Below are 15579 nucleotides of genomic sequence, written 5' to 3'. Positions count from 1 at the left end.
TCGCCTCCTCGCGCACTAAGCGTGAAAGCGTGCCTGCAATTTATTTATAAGAAATGTATTTTTTTTTAATTATGCACTTATTTATACACAAAATGTTGTGCAATAAATTTATTTTATTTCAATACAAAAAAGTACCAACTTCTAACTCTTAACAAGCTAATTTTATTTGTAAAGTCAACATTTTTATGTTCCTCTAGCAGCAAATCACTATTTTTTATGCCGCCTCCTCGTCCCTTGTTTGCAGTAAAATTTTAATCATACAGTTCATAGTCTGCATGTCTAGGTTGAGTTTCTTAAACTCGTATAAATACCTTATGTAGTTAACTGTACCGCTAAGATCGACCAAATTCAATAAGTTTGGCGTTAAATTATAATAATTCACCACGGCGAGTAGGCGTGCCACCTCTTCCGCCGAAAAGTCAGTAATAATGCTCGGCTCAAAGCTGCTGGCGCTAATGAAATGCCGCAAGGTGGTCGACATGGTGCGGCGTGTATTCTCGATGAACATTTTGAATTTCTCCAATTGTGCGCGCATCAATTCGCTGGTCAATAAAATATGCGGCTGCTCATATTTTTCCATATACAAATCAATCAGTTTAATTTGCCAGACGTCATTGCACTGGGGATTGCGTTGCAAACGTTGAATCAGCTGCAAGAGTAGGGGGAAAAATACCGTGAAAATAGCATAAAAATAATTAATAAACGATTTTTATTCCGCTAAAACAACTACAAAATTTGAAGTTAGTAGTCCAACTGTAGTTTGAAAGAAACTTTAACATACAGTTATTATTTAATAATGCAAAATGAGGCGATTGTTTATACCTCTGATCTTCGAGAGCCTAGAGAAAAGCGTAGTTGCTCTTTTGCTTTAAAAAATTTGCCATATTTTGACAGTCTAGCTAATAAATCTACTTAGTCCTGCCATAAGTTCTGTTACAAGTTAATTCCTTTATAAAGGGTTTTCCAATAAGAGGTGTTATTTTGATAAAAGATTAATGGTTTCGTTGCTTGTGTGGCACGTAGCGCCGTCTTGTTGAAAATAAACGTCCAATTCCGGCCATAAAAAAATCGTTAATCATCTCTCGATAACGCAATCCATGTTGTTGTTGTAGCAGCATAAACATTCTCTATACATATGTATACAGGGAATGCTGCTGAAGTGGCAGTCCTTGGCCGGATATACATAAATCCGGGTCGTTCCGGTTACGTAGAACCGACTGTCGTGGGAACGTGCGCAATCCATTCATCGTAACTGTTGCTTGAGCTTCATATTCGAAAAAGTAAAGTCCATTGACTCCGCCGGATCATAAACCGCACCAAACAGTCACACGTTGAGGATAGAGAGGCTTTTCAATAATAACTCTTGGATTTTCTGAGCCCCAGATCTGACAATTTTGCTTGTTGACGAAGCCACTGAAGTGGAAATGGATCTCATCACTCAAGATGATTTTTCGATGGAATTCCGGATCATTTCAAGGACCCAATCAGCAAAGACACGACCGGCTTGAGTTCTTGTGTTAACTGGACTTTATAAGTCTTAAGATCCCAATCTTTATGCAAAATACGGCGTACTTGGTGGTTTCTACTTGTCAAATATCAGATTTCGAGGTTGTAAGAGACTTCGTTCAATTAGGAACCAGCATTAACACCGAAAACAATGCCAGCCTGAAAATCGAACGCAGAATCTCTCTTGCCAACAAGTGCTACTATGGACTAAGTAGGCAATTGAGCAGTAAAGTCCTCTTTCGACGAACAAAACGAACACTCTATAAGGCTCTTATCATGCCCGTCCTAATATATGACGCAGAAGCTTGGACGATGACAACATCCGAGGGACCCTTGGAATATTTCAGAGAAAGATTCTGCGGATGATTTTTGGGCCTTTGCACGTTGGTGACGGCGAATATCGTAGGCGACGAAACAATGAGCTGTGTGAGCTTTACGACGGACGACATAGATATAGCGCAGCGAATAAAGATCCAGCGGCTTCATTGGCTGGGCCATGTCGTCCGCATGGAAACAAACACTCCGGCACTGAAAGTATTCGTACCAGCTGGTGGTAGCAGAGGAAGAGGAAGGCCTTCTCTATGCTGGAAAGTTCCGATGAAGGAAGGACTTGACTTCACTTGGTGTTTCCTACTGGCGCGGTTATTGCGACAATCAAAAAGAAAAATATAAAACAAAAAAATTTAAAATTTTCCTTCAAATGGTCACCATTTGCTTTTACACAAGCCTTCAAAGGATTAGACCATTCAGCTATTGCGTCACGCACGTTTTCCATAGATATTGACGTCGCTGCTCTAATCAAAGATTCGTTGACTCTTCAAATTTCTGTGAGCTCTTCGACAGGCCTCGTTCTCCAATTCTGACCACAAACTGTAGTCCAATGAAGTCAGATGTGGATTTCCAGAAGGTCAATGTTCGGCGTCTAAGAACCCAGGAATTTTGTTTTCAAGCCACTGCTGGGTAGTTTTTGCCTTATGGGCTGGAGCTCCAACTCTCTCCATTTAAAAGAGTACTGCTCAACGGCTTTACCACGCCTTCTAAGACATCCTCTTGGTACACTTTTGGCCCGGTCTGAAACCATTTTTCGCAGAAACCAAGACATGAACGTTTTTATAAGACACTCCCCAACAAATCATTACGAAAGCTGGATGGTGGCCACGCTTAACCCTTGAAACAACATTTTTTGCGTCTTTATAAGCTTAACTTCTTGAACAGTGAATATTTTAATTTTCCATTTCCAATTTCAATTTTTCATTTAGATTTTGTCGTTTTGCTTATTAAAAACTTCTTCAAAAGTGAACATTTTTTTCATCTGTGAAAATAATATTTTCATGGCCGTTGACCGGCTGCCACCGAAGAAGCTGCTAGCTGTCGAGTCTAATTTTCTTCAAGCCTGTTGTCAAAAGTTGACCAGTTGAGCGACGGAATGCTTTCATGTGGTGGTCATCTCTAATTAGTCTTGACATGGATCTGGGCAATGCATTCATTTCGCTGGACCTGATTTTTTGCTTTATAATCGGGTTTCTGCGACTTCTTTCTCGAACGGCTTTTATGGCTGCAGTGGTTCGAACCACGCAAGGACGACCATTTCTTTTTCTGTCTGTCACTTCAGACGTTTGGGAAAAACGATTGATCGTGCGGTAAACAAACATTTCCGAAATATTCAGATTTTTTCAGCAATTCCTAAACCTCACTTGCACTTTTACCACACTTTTTTAATGCAACCACTGGAATGCGACTTGCCTTAGCTCTTTACTTCATTGTTAACAAGCGAAATTTGCCGCGAAACGGAGCATAATTTATGATTAGACAATGCACGCGAACAAAAGCAAAAATTACGGAACTTTTTTCAGCAAATTTGTTCTCGCTCGCATTGTAAAATTTGTCACAGAATTTATGGCACTAAGTACATAAAAAAATATTCTGATTCCCCACTCACATTGAAAGTCGTTAGATAAATGGGCAGCACATGCATTTTGTCTTTGATCACAGCATTGTAGAAGAGCATTGTTAGCTGTTGTATCTTGAGCAATTCATCTGGTGTAATAACCTCGGAATCGATGTGTAAAAATCGATCGGTGAAGCTCGTAACGAACGGATCGTTTGAGAAACGCTCCAGTGCAGTGGCATTTACATGCCAACATGTATACTGTTCGGTTGTGAGTGTTTGTGCAAAAAGACTCTTTAGTCGATCGGGATCCTCCAAGTGCGACAGACAGCCGGAACGTTTTTTTATATCAATACAAGCGGAACTCTGCAGTGCCTTGCTGTAAGAATGAGTAAGAAAGCAATAGTAAGAAATATTTCTAATATTTAATATAAATAATTACACCTACATCAACTGGGACCAATTGCGTTCTTTCTCAAAACAAACCGGCCAATAATTGGCATCGTCTACAATCACTTTCTGCAACGTGTTTAGTGGTGGCAGCATGCACGGCGCCATGGGCAGGCGGCGCAGTTCTTTGCTGCCTATTTCCAGCACTGATATTTGGCAAAGACATAACTTCTTCGTATCGATGTCACGTGGCAAAAAGAGGCGTGGCTCCACAGCCAGCACATACAAGTGGCGGAAGGCTTGCAAATGATATCTGTGTGAAAAAATAAGCGATTGAAGTATGCAAAATTGAATATAAAATATTTTCTGCATTTCACACCATACATTCACCCACCTGTTATCATTACTGTGGTTCGGAAACTTGGGAAAGAAGGCACAAATCAGCGCGGCAACCGCCTCGGGTGTATTCGCGATGGTATAGCGGCCAGCACCCAAAAATAGTAAACCCAGCGACATGTGTATGGCCATTTGCGAGCCGAATGTAACATTGGGATTGTAATTGACGCGGCAACGATCACGAAAACTGATGCGTGAACGCAAATAGCGAATGATGCGCAATATTTCCAGATCACCCGAGCCGGCGAATACCAGCGATATAGCAATCAAAATAACCATAAGACAGCATTCCACCGTCGTGTAGCCGGCGAACTCGAAAACATGTTTGCTCTGGAAGCCGATGAATTTTTTCAGCGCCTTGTGCAAGGTTTTAAAAGCTTCTTGATTTTCGCTGCCTGCATATTTAAGTCCCATACAAAATGAGGCACCTGCAATGACATTGCACCAGGCTTGACTGCAAAGAAGACCAGAGAAGTTATATTACTATTAATTTTTTTTTTATACAAACGCATTGCACTCACGCTTCGGACTCGTAATCCACACTAGTCTCATACTTGTCGCCCCAATAGTAGGGACGCTCAAGATCAATTTTGAAATTTGACGGGAACTGGCCGAATAGCCACTCAGCGTCTGGCTTTATGTCGGACCAGAGAATCAAGCCGCGTGCAATGGTGCGCAACATAAGCAAGTCGGGACGCACCAAATCGAGCAGATAATGCGTGTTCGGTGGATTCATCCATTCGGCGACGGCACGATTGTTCGTATTGAAGAACATAAGGCCAAGTGCTAGTGTCGCTCCGGGTGCAGTTACATCGATATTGACGTTGTCACCTTCGCGCACTTGAAACGAAGGTAATTTATATTTCTCCTTTTGTGATCCGGTGAGTTGACGCTTATTGCCGCCCACCATGTAATAGTGAAGAGTGTCGGGGATTTGAAGATCCAGCAAACCGGCTGGCGATTCACCCAGTCCCAAAGTGACCAAGCCTAAGGCGAGGCCGGCGGTCAGAGCATACGACTCGCGTTCGATGCTATTCTCCATTTCCGGACCTGGAGGACGACCTATAAAAGATATGTAGAAAGTTGAAAAAAAAGGTTTAGCAAGCAAATGTATGTTTGAATTAACGAAGATAAAACTGAAATCCAAGTGGCAGCTAGGATTTGGTAATCAGTTACGAACTCTGCAACTACACAAATTACATATTAGACTTTCAATCGTCCTAAGCTGAAATTCGTTTCGTGAAATTTGCATCCTTCAAATGACAAAATAAATTAGTAAGCCTAAAAATATGCAAAAACTCCGGCACGAGGCAGGATGTGGGAATTGTGAATTCTGGATTTATGACGCGCTTGGTAACTATCGAAGGGCGCGTTCAGCACTCTCACTAAGGATCGCAAAATTTAATAAAATATTTTATTTTTTAGTAAACAAACAATTCATTCATGAAATCGAAATATTTAATCAACAGAACGTTCAGTTTTTGGCTGTTGTTGTAGCAGCTTACTAAATCTTGTGTGCGATGTAGTCACCGGTCGTCTTCGTCTAACTCATCTAACGATTGACCCCGAAACGTGCTGTTTCGACAGATTTGGTCTAGAGGGAGAGGGGCGTTAGGAGAGTGCGTTTAATAGGGCATGTGAAGAGATGGTTAGTATCGTGCGGTGTGCCACATGGTGGACATATATTGGGTACGTCGGGGTCGATTCTGGATGGGTAGGAGTTTAACCTGCTACAAATTCAAGAATACAGTTGGGCCTAAGTTATGCGGATCTCGCGATGAAGCTGAAGCTCTTCGTCTGCAATAGGTAGTGATTGGACTCCGATAACAGCATTCGAGAGTCGGGATTTTAGGAAGGTGGTAAGGGTATCCCGTTGACTGTCGTTTAATGTTTGTCTGTATACTGTCCGGTCCAGTAGTTGGTAAATGTATTTTGTTCTTGATCTCCTCAGTGTAGTTAAAGAAATGTCTCCTGACGTGCCTGGGAGGTGGCTCGGGCTCAAGCAAATGTCTGCGGGGGTGATACCTGCGGTAGCATTCAAGCATAAACTGTTTGCTGAGCATTTTGTTGTGCTCCTCATCAGGTAGTATTAAGCCTCATTGTGTAGGTGTTGCGCATTGGAGATTCCTCGCAGTGAAAAATCGAGAAAGTCTGTGGATATATATAATCCTTTACTTTGGAACACAAGCAATCGACGACATTGTCCGCCGCCATTATCGAACACTCGTCAGCATAGGAGACTAAGTTAACTCTCTCTGAAAGTTGGGGGAGCTTCGATATATAGAAGTTGGAAAGCAAGGGTGAAATAACACCACGCTGCGGAATACCGTGCTTTATCCACCTCTGTTTTGAGTTTTGGTCTCGAACTGACGCATGCCGACCACTCAAATAGTACGCGGACCACCTCTTAAGTCCCGGCGGGAGAGTCGGCTATATATCATCTAGCCTTCTTGAAGTCCAACGTTACTCAACAGTCCTTTCGCAGGGGTGGGTTTGGTTAAGCCCGCGGTTAATCTGCGTATTAATGGCGGTGAGTGCTGTGGTGGGGCTGTGCACTCGGCGGAATTCATGCTGATGTGAGGCTGGAGTCAGGTGTTTCGTGTAGAAGGGCCTAAAGAGTCTTCACTACTGGGGAAAGGAGAGTTATCTGGCGATAAGACTCCCCTTGATTGACGGGATTCCCAAGTTTCAGTAGTGGGACCACTCTGCCTGCTTTTCACTTCTCCGAAATTATGAGAGCGGCCATGGACAAGTTGAATACCCTTATCCTGAGATATCCTACTCCCAATGGACCTAGGTTTTTCATCATCAGCATGTTTAATGCATCTAGGCCAATGGTTTTAAAAGCTTTTGCCTTCTTGATGGTCACCTGAACCCGCTCGCTTGAGAAAGTAAAATGCGTTTGGTTTTCCAGTCCTTTTTCTATCCACGACAGAGACCTGTTACTTGAAATTTTTTCACCAACCTTTGAATTGTAATGAGTCGACAATTCCGGCCTATTATTTTTACCAAAAAAATTACGAATTTTGCTATGTGTTGTTCTAGAAGATGGACCATTTCCATAAAAATTTCAAAAATTTTAAACCGTTTTTCTAACTTATAAAATTGTACACCTGCACAAATCTCGAAGATGGCATAGAAAAAGGTACCGTCTAGGAATTATTCACTACTGACATCGAAGCGTCACTTTTGAAAGACGCTTAATTATTTTCACTTTACCTTTTGGCGATTTGTCGACAACAAATTAGTGACTTAAGAATGGATTATTTACATTTAAAATTAGCAAATATCCTCGTTTCATATCCACTCACCTACTTCCTGAAGCAACACCTCGGCAATATGTCGTTTAGCGGAGCCCTGATACAACAAACCGATGCCCATTAACGAAGCTACCTGTATATTCTGTGGTATATCCAATTCTAACGCGGTGGTTGGCAACAGCGCTTCTATGTGCACGCTCAGCAACTTAGTTGTTGTATTATCCATAGTACCACGATGGGTTGCGGAAATGCCCAATAGTAAACCGACGCTAGTCATCTCATCACACTTCACCAAATATTCATAAACACTCATAAAAGACAGTGTTTTGAGGTGGCCATTGAGTCCGAGAGCCATAAGAAAACCAGCATGCTCCGTAGAAATTTCTTCTTGGCCCTTTGGTTTATTATAAACAATCCAGGTGGAATCTACATCGCGTGCATGTCGTGAAATTTTCAAACCCGCAGCGACACCATTGTGGAATGAAGGCCAAAGACTCATATTCGGCGGCAACTCGATTTGTTGCATTTCAATGGTGGCACCCTTGACTGGCTCCTTGCCCGACAGACACAATTTAGGTATAGGCATCAATTCAGTAGGTGTTGGTATAGAGGTGCGCAATGTAAACATGCCGCGCCCCAGCGGTAGCGCCATAGTGCGTTTGCACAATGCAAACAACTGTCGTTCTTGCTCCTCAATGAAACGATGATCCGTCATGCCAGGTTTCTGCACGATATCAATTAGCACGGGCTCTGACGAGGTGAGTAGGCGACGTACTTCTGCAATACGCATATCATCCGGAAAACGTAGATTCAATAACTTCGTATCGATATTGTCCATGCCATCGTCAAGTGCTGCTTCCATGTGAGAGATGCCGTTGGTGGCGGGTGGGCAACGAGCCGACAATGAATCTTCTGCATTTACGTGCACCTTTTGTTTCTGTCTACTCATTGCACTCGTTGGTGAGTCGTCCTGCAAAAGCGCATGCGCCACCAACTCAGTGCGCAATATCAACTCATATGTGGCGGCTGAACAACCGATGGGAGGCGTCAGCCGTGCATGCTCCAGGCACTCAGCGATGATGAGGTGCAGCGCAACGGGTAGGCGTGCAATATCGGCGCGAGTAATTTCTGCAGATTATAATAGGTTAGCATTGATATTAGAAAACAATGAGTAGTAAAATGTGTGATAACTGGTTTAGTGCTTCTCGGCATAGTTTATTATAATATTTGCAGACAATATGCTTGTTTATGTAAAAATCACAAAAATTAAAATTTTTCTCAGTTGAGCTACCTTGAATTAAAAGAAGAAAAAAAAAAAACAAAACAAATAAAATGCTAAATAACGTGCCAAGGCATCACATGATATTATATATGTATGTATGTATTATAACCACGAAGTTCAAGCCTAAAACACGAAAGATACCTTCAATGTTTCGATTTGTATTTCGTGGTTCAGTTGCTTCTTGGCTGTGGTTCAGAGGGGCATACATCTATATCTATATTTAATATATTATATATAGTACAATAATATAATATAACTTTATAATTACAATATTTTAATAAAACCTTATAAGTTTTATCTAAATTATATTTACTTACACTAATTTTTAATGAACATTTTTATTTAAATTTAGAACTTTGACTCAATTCGCAAATTTTAATTCGTGTTTATTTTTGTTCTGCGATCAGCTGCTTTTCTCACTTGCAAATTCTTACTAGTTAAAATGTATCCTATCAACGACCGTACTACATTACACATCACACCAAACATCGGTTCTCGTCCGATCACCGAAATTAAGCAACGTCGGGCGCGGTTAGTACTTGGATGGGAGACCGCTTGGAAACACCGCGTGTTGTTGACATTTTTCAGCTGATGGCATATGATGCTAATGTTGCTTCCTTTTATATTTGTATAACTTGTTATTATACAAATTTAATAATAATAATAACAATAAAAACGTATCCAGTAAAAACTTGCAATTTCCCCTCAAAATGAAATGTCACTTTGCTCTCTCACTTTAACCTATTTTGCAAGTGTTTTTGATACATGAACACCAAAACATGATAATTTGTATCAGTTTTTTGCTTCATGAACAGACCTAATTTCTGTACTTATTGAAAATATGCTTACCCATATTGATTAGCATTTGTATTACTTGCTCCGCACGTGGTACAATCGTTGATATAAAGCGTTTGGGCCGTTTAGGATAATACGATTGAACTGAGTTGGCGAATTCCAGAGGTTTGATCCAATCTTTGATTTTCTCCGTACCATGCATGATAAGTGAGACGACCTGCACAAATTTGTATATATAATTTTTTTTTAATATACTTTTTTTAATATAATAATTTTTGTTTAATATATAATTTTTTTTTATAATAATGTTTTTTAATGTAACAATTTTTTTATATAATAATTCTTGTTTTAAATATAATAACTTTTTTAATTTAATAATTATTTTTTTTTTGATATATTAATTTTTTTTTAAATATGATTAATTTTTTAAATATAATAATTTTTTTTTAATCTACAGCTGTGTTTCATATTCATTTTTCTATATGTTAAACATTACAAATTAAACTCGTTTTCATATATTTCTAAGACACGTGTTCATTTCACATGTCGAAAAATTAATATGAATGTTGTGAGGTGCTGCATTACTATATTTTTGAACACAACTGTATATATTTTTTTAATATAACTTTTCTTTTAAATATATTATAATTTTTTTTAATATATTTTTTTTTAATATAATTCTTTATATAAGATTATTTTAATATCTTTCCCACTTACCTGCAGCACATTTCGACTCATGTCGTTAAGCCCCTCTACAAAAGTATACTGTAACGCATCTTTGCCTTTCAAAATATGCTCCAACTGCCTGTAAACGCTTGGCGCAGGTACTTGTAGCAACTCTTTATAGGCCATTCGCGCTGCATGCTCCTCTGTAAGTTGACACAATTTTGTTGTACAGTGTACTAAATACGGAAAATCCAGCGTATAATGAAATATGTACGTTGTTAGTTGCATATCCACAGCGAATTGTTGCAAGAACTGCAAAAGTACACACATAAGTACATACATTTTTAACAACATTTTTTACCAATGCAAACCTTCGCCAAATACGGCAGACAATCGTGCATCGTTTCGTCTAACTTAAAATCTTCATATAACAAATGCAGGCCATAAAAGATAGCCGGTATGCTATTAAATAAACAAGCATTCGCGTCAACGTTACCCGCCGCTGCGGTCCCTTGCTCTGTTTCCATTTTCATGTTATCACGCACACAACCGCCACTGCCATCTTCATTGAGTACGTCTAACATGAATTCCCAATCCTCATCGGTACCTTCAGTGATTTCATCGTTCTTACGTCGCTTCTTCGGCTCCTCTGCATTGCTAGACATCGATGCATTGGTAGTGGTTTCATGCGTAGCTGCGCCGCAGCCCATTAAGCCGGTCAGCACGTTTCTAAAAATGTGCCACTCCTGTTCAATACTATAATCACGTGATCCAGGCGGATTACGCGCTCCATACCAACGAGTGATTAGCTGCACGAATTGTTCTTTGTTTAAGATGCGTCGTAGTGTACCAATGCAGCGTGAAATGAATTTTGTTTCATTGAATTGTGGCAATTCAATGCGATACATTTTGCCGAAAGGATAAACCAATGTGAGCCGATTACCAGCAGGATCACGCAAGCTTAAGCAAATGTTGCTAGTGTTGCTGTAAGGAGTAAACAAATAAAAATCGCTGAAAGATTTCAAATGGAATTTTCAGCATTACCGATTTGGAAATTGTGGTTGTAGTGGATGCACAGGCGACAAAAGATGCAGTTCTTCATCGAAGGTGGTATCGGTGGGCTTCTGTATTGTGGGTAAAAGACTGCTTCGCCTTTAAGTGGGTAAAAAATATGTGCATTTAAACTTAAAAAAAATGTAAATCTTTCATTCTGCATACCGCGGAAAGGGAGAGTTCGGCGAATTTGCCGCGAGCGTTTTCGTTGTTGCGGGTGTTGGTGTCACATTGCCTGCACCTACACTTACGCTGGTACTGCCCATTGCCGCAGCTACGTGCACTTTAGAAACCAAAACTGCTCCGGTATATAATATCAAACTCCCAGATGGGTCCAAAACGGCGATCATGCGCAGGCGCTTTAAGTGATAAAATACAAATTATTTAAGTTAAGATATTTTAATTTTAGCGCTCATCATAGATACCTCCAAAGCAACCGCATCCTTGGCTGGTATAGATAAATGTTTGCTTGATATTTGTAAATCCGCTGTGCCATAGTTGAGCAAGCGGATCAGATGCAGTTTGCACGAAAAGGGCAACAAGTAGCAGAGGTAAGTTTGACCTACTAAATCGGTATGCATGAAAGCACGCGTGGAGATTTCGCCGAATTCTCGGTTGCTATTAAATGGGTAAGTTGTCAATAAAAGAAAAAAAAGTTAGGTTAAAAACTAAGTTTCATAATTTGTATCATAGATTGGATTTGACGTACTTGCCACACGCATTTTCAGTCCAAATGTGCTCTAAACACAGCTCTGGCACTATGGGCTTGGAAGGCTGAGCCTGCCCCAATTTTCGTATGTCTTGCGTTGATATTGAGTGCTGACCGATGGTGGACTGTAGATGATTCAACGGTGAAGCAGTCCGACTTTATACAAAAAAGAAAGGCAATATTGAAAAAAAAGAAGTTACTATTAGTATTATACTTAGACCTGCCATAAGTTATGTTACAAGTTAAGTCCGTTATGGAAATCAAATTATAATACTTTTTTTAATGACGTTAATTTTATAGAATCAGTAAATATTAAAAACAAAATTTTAATTTTCGAAATTTTCACACAAGCTTTCAAACGATTGGGCCATTCAGCTATTGCAGCACGCATGGTTTCCTTGGCTATTGACGTCACTACGCGTACCAAAGATTGTTTGTCCAAAATTCCTTTAATTCCCCAATTCTGGCCACTAACTGTATTCCAATGGACTCAGATCTGGACTTCCAGATGGCCAATGTTGTTGTTGTAGCAGCGTCAACATTCCCTCTCCACCACCTCTTCAGCCCTGGCGGGAGTGTCCACTGATAAATATCATCTAGTAGCGTGGAATGGCTGACTGTGTCGAAAGCCTTCTTCAGGTCCAACGCTACTAGGACAGTCCTCTCGCAGGGGCAGTTTTGGTTAAGCCCGCGGTTTATCTGGGCGTTTATGGCGGTGAGTGCAGTGGTGGTGCTATGCACTCGTCGGAAGCCGTGCTGATGTGGAGCTGGGGCCAGGTGTTTCGTGAAGAGTGGGAGTAGGAGGGCTTCAAGTGTCTTCACTACTGGGGAAAGGAGAGTTATCGGACGATAAGATTCCCCTGTCTAGCCCTGTCTAGTGAACAGCATAATATTAAAGCCTTCAATATTGCCTCAAAACAAATGAAAATCAACGTTTAACTGAAAGGACGTACATAAATTTCACGAATTCAACGTTTACGTAAGGAAAAATTAAAACATGAAGGCTTGTTCTACTATTTATTGCGCACGCGTACCTTAAACAAAACTAAAAATTGTTATTCCCTGCAAAATTGCATTCCACTAGTGTTCTTCTTCTTAATTGGCGCGATTACCGCTTACGCGATTTTGACCGAGTTGAACAAAGTCCGCCAGTCGTTTATTTCTATTGTTGTTTTAGCAGCATAAACATTCCCCGTGCATATACGAGGAGTGCTGCTGAAGTGACAGTCCATGGCCGGATATAAATCCGGTTACGTAGAACCGACTGTCGTTTATTTCTCGTGCTATCCGGCGTCAGCTGGCCACACACTAGAGTTACAAGAGCTTAAAATAGATTTGCTCCGCGCAGCATATGTGTTGTCCTAACATATCACAGCTGTATAGTTTTTAAATTATTTGTTTCATTATTCATTTCGCTGAGGTTATAAAAATATGCCACTTTAACTCATATTTCAAAGTTTCAATACTTACTTTGAATTCCCGAATGCTCCGCTCAAAGAGTGTGCACTCGACAAAAATCTGCCAATATGTGCTGAATAATTTGGATTGGCTAAGCCGGAGCGTCCCAAATGTGCTGTGCTGTGTTTTGGCGTGCCTAAAAAATATGGGGAAAATATGTAAAAAAAAAAAAAGAAATCACCTTTCACATGCCATACGCACCTATTGCTCCAATACCACCACCAGATCCCCGATTTATGGAGTGATGTGGCAACCCGCCTGCGGTGCCAGTATACGCAGACTCATTTTGTGCGCCTACATATTGTATTTCTTCTTCAGTTGCCTTACGCAGCCGCGAAATGAATTGTTTTCCTGTTTTATTATCATAGAGAAGAACCAGCTCTGAATTTTCGGAAGTGAATATTATATTGTAATCGGACTCTACAAGATAACTAATGGAATTTGCTTCCGTTTTGCATAGCACCGGACAAATTTCATCTAATGGGTGCGCGAGCGAAAAAAGCCGCGGCATTGAAATGGCATGATTCTGAATAACGGCATTTGATGGCACCTTCTCCAATAGAATGCCGTACGACGTAGGCCATACATGCGATACAGGAAACTCGAGATTACAAAGAAAGTCCTCGCCGTTGCTGCAGTAGATACGGAGCGCAACTTGATCTGTATAATTTAATAAATATCAATGATTGTTGCTGGTAAAATTTGAGTGTTTCTTACCAATCAGACAAATCGCACTAAAGTCTTCCTCTTCTTCTGAATATGATTTTCTTTTATCGCTTTTATTTTTAGCCCGACTGTTTCGTTTGCTAGTTACAAAGGACTTATTACAGAAGAAAGCAAATTTAATTGGTGTCTCGCAGGTGAAACACAGGCGGGGCATTATACTGTTTTCATCTAGCAGACCTGTTAATAGGAATCAATTTATTAATTGTAAGATTGTATTAACCACACTACAATTACCTTTTGACCACACTGCTGTATGCTTCTTTACATATAGTTCCTCTTCTGAATTGACCAAATACTCGCACATATAATCAACATCTGTATATGCCGCACGTTGTTGCCACAATAAATGTTCGGAAATACGACTACCATCCTTCCTGCTCGCCTTTCCATCTTCAGGTTTCTTTTTATTTGTATCCTTTTCTTCGTTGCATTGATTAGCTCGCACTCTGTTAAGATCTTCATCCAAATCCTCGAAAATTTCACGAACACACCAGAATTCATTGGGCTCATCCGACGCTGAAATATTCACATTTTGCATGCGCTGTAGCAGCACATGTTCTGTGGGTAAGTGATTCTGTTGTTTTACGTCGGTGGGACCTGGGTGCTCCTCAACCGCTTGACGACCTCGAGGAATGAACGCCTACGGAGAGAAACGATATCACTCTTTAATTTACTTTATTTTGACTTCATTTTAGCCTACTTACCAAAGGTTCAGAGGCGGCAATCATAACTTCGCTAGTTTCATCCAGATTTGCAAAATTTCCAGTTTGTAATGGATTAAATAAATTTTAGACTCCTTTTGTGTTTCACACAGAAAATCCTGGTGAAAATGCCGCAAAGTTGTGTTGTTTTTAACTGTTTGTTGCTTTTTCTTTTTTATTTTCCGGCAAGCGGTAGTTGTTAAAAATGTTCAATTTTCGCAGTTCTGTTCAATTTGTTTTTCGCAATATGTGTTTGCATATTAACCCATAGGTGAGCGTTAAGTTTTGTAACTTATAAGATTGCATGCTTTAATTTTTTTACAATTACTTGGTAAATGTGCATATGTTTGTAAAAACAGGCACAGAAATGTAATAAATTAAAAATTTATAAAATGGTAATCAGGACTAAGTAGGATATATTTTGCCAAAAAATATGTAACTTCAGGTTAAAGTTCGCAAATAGTTTTTAACTATTTGCATATTTAATATTGTGATTTTATAGAAAAAACGTAATATTTCAGCGATTAAACGCTTCGTCACCATTTTTTATCATAATTTTTGTGAAAAAGTATAGCGGATGGGTCCGGTGGTGAACAAGGATCAGCGAAAGTACCTTTCATAATTGACGCTAACATAGTTGTTTTTGGGGTTTGGGTGTTTGACCGAGCACCTCCTCCCATTTGTGACATGTGTCTTGATATCGTTACACAGTTAGAAGCCCCTACTGTTTTAAGCGTACTCCGAGCGCA

At 40.1% G+C, this 15579-nt stretch overlaps 1 protein-coding gene and 1 pseudogene across 2 annotated transcripts; one reads left to right on the top strand and one right to left on the bottom strand.

Moving 5' to 3' along the window:
• Positions 1–211: 211 nt before the first annotated feature.
• Positions 212–15043, bottom strand: LOC128857005 (anaphase-promoting complex subunit 1). 2 transcript variants are annotated; one of them, XM_054092510.1, is made up of 18 exons: positions 14834–15043; positions 14364–14769; positions 14121–14306; positions 13605–14063; positions 13416–13539; positions 11946–12101; positions 11662–11854; positions 11402–11595; positions 11228–11335; positions 10555–11167; positions 10235–10495; positions 9572–9734; positions 7492–8568; positions 4702–5242; positions 4179–4634; positions 3843–4097; positions 3446–3773; positions 212–649 (listed from the first exon to the last, which is right to left on the bottom strand). In XM_054092510.1, exons 1-18 carry the CDS (start codon positions 14855–14857, stop codon positions 215–217), a joined length of 5979 nt encoding a protein of 1992 aa, XP_053948485.1. In that variant the 5' UTR covers positions 14858–15043; the 3' UTR covers positions 212–214. The 2 variants fall into 2 exon arrangements, with proteins under 2 accessions (XP_053948485.1, XP_053948487.1); XM_054092512.1 differs by having other exon boundaries at positions 10555–11158.
• On the top strand, positions 9174–9302 carry LOC128859450 (5S ribosomal RNA; annotated as a pseudogene).
• Positions 15044–15579: the final 536 nt, after the last annotated feature.

Source organism: Anastrepha ludens, chromosome 3 (genome assembly GCF_028408465.1).
Source record: "Anastrepha ludens isolate Willacy chromosome 3, idAnaLude1.1, whole genome shotgun sequence".
Taxonomy (NCBI): Eukaryota; Metazoa; Arthropoda; class Insecta; order Diptera; family Tephritidae; genus Anastrepha; species Anastrepha ludens.
The sequence above is the reverse complement of the archived record's forward strand: the minus strand, read 5'-3'. Positions and strand labels throughout refer to the sequence as shown.

Excerpts from the sequence above, each read along its gene's own strand:
- LOC128857005 (XM_054092510.1), bottom strand. The coding sequence starts at position 14,857 with ATGATTGCCGCCTCTGAACCTTTG. Across the intron at positions 13,540-13,604 it reads TGGTGGTATTGGAGCAATAG|GCACGCCAAAACACAGCACA; the intron begins GTGCGTATGGCA and ends CATATTTTTTAG. Across the intron at positions 11,168-11,227 it reads CAACCACAATTTCCAAATCG|CAACACTAGCAACATTTGCT; the intron begins GTAATGCTGAAA and ends TACTCCTTACAG.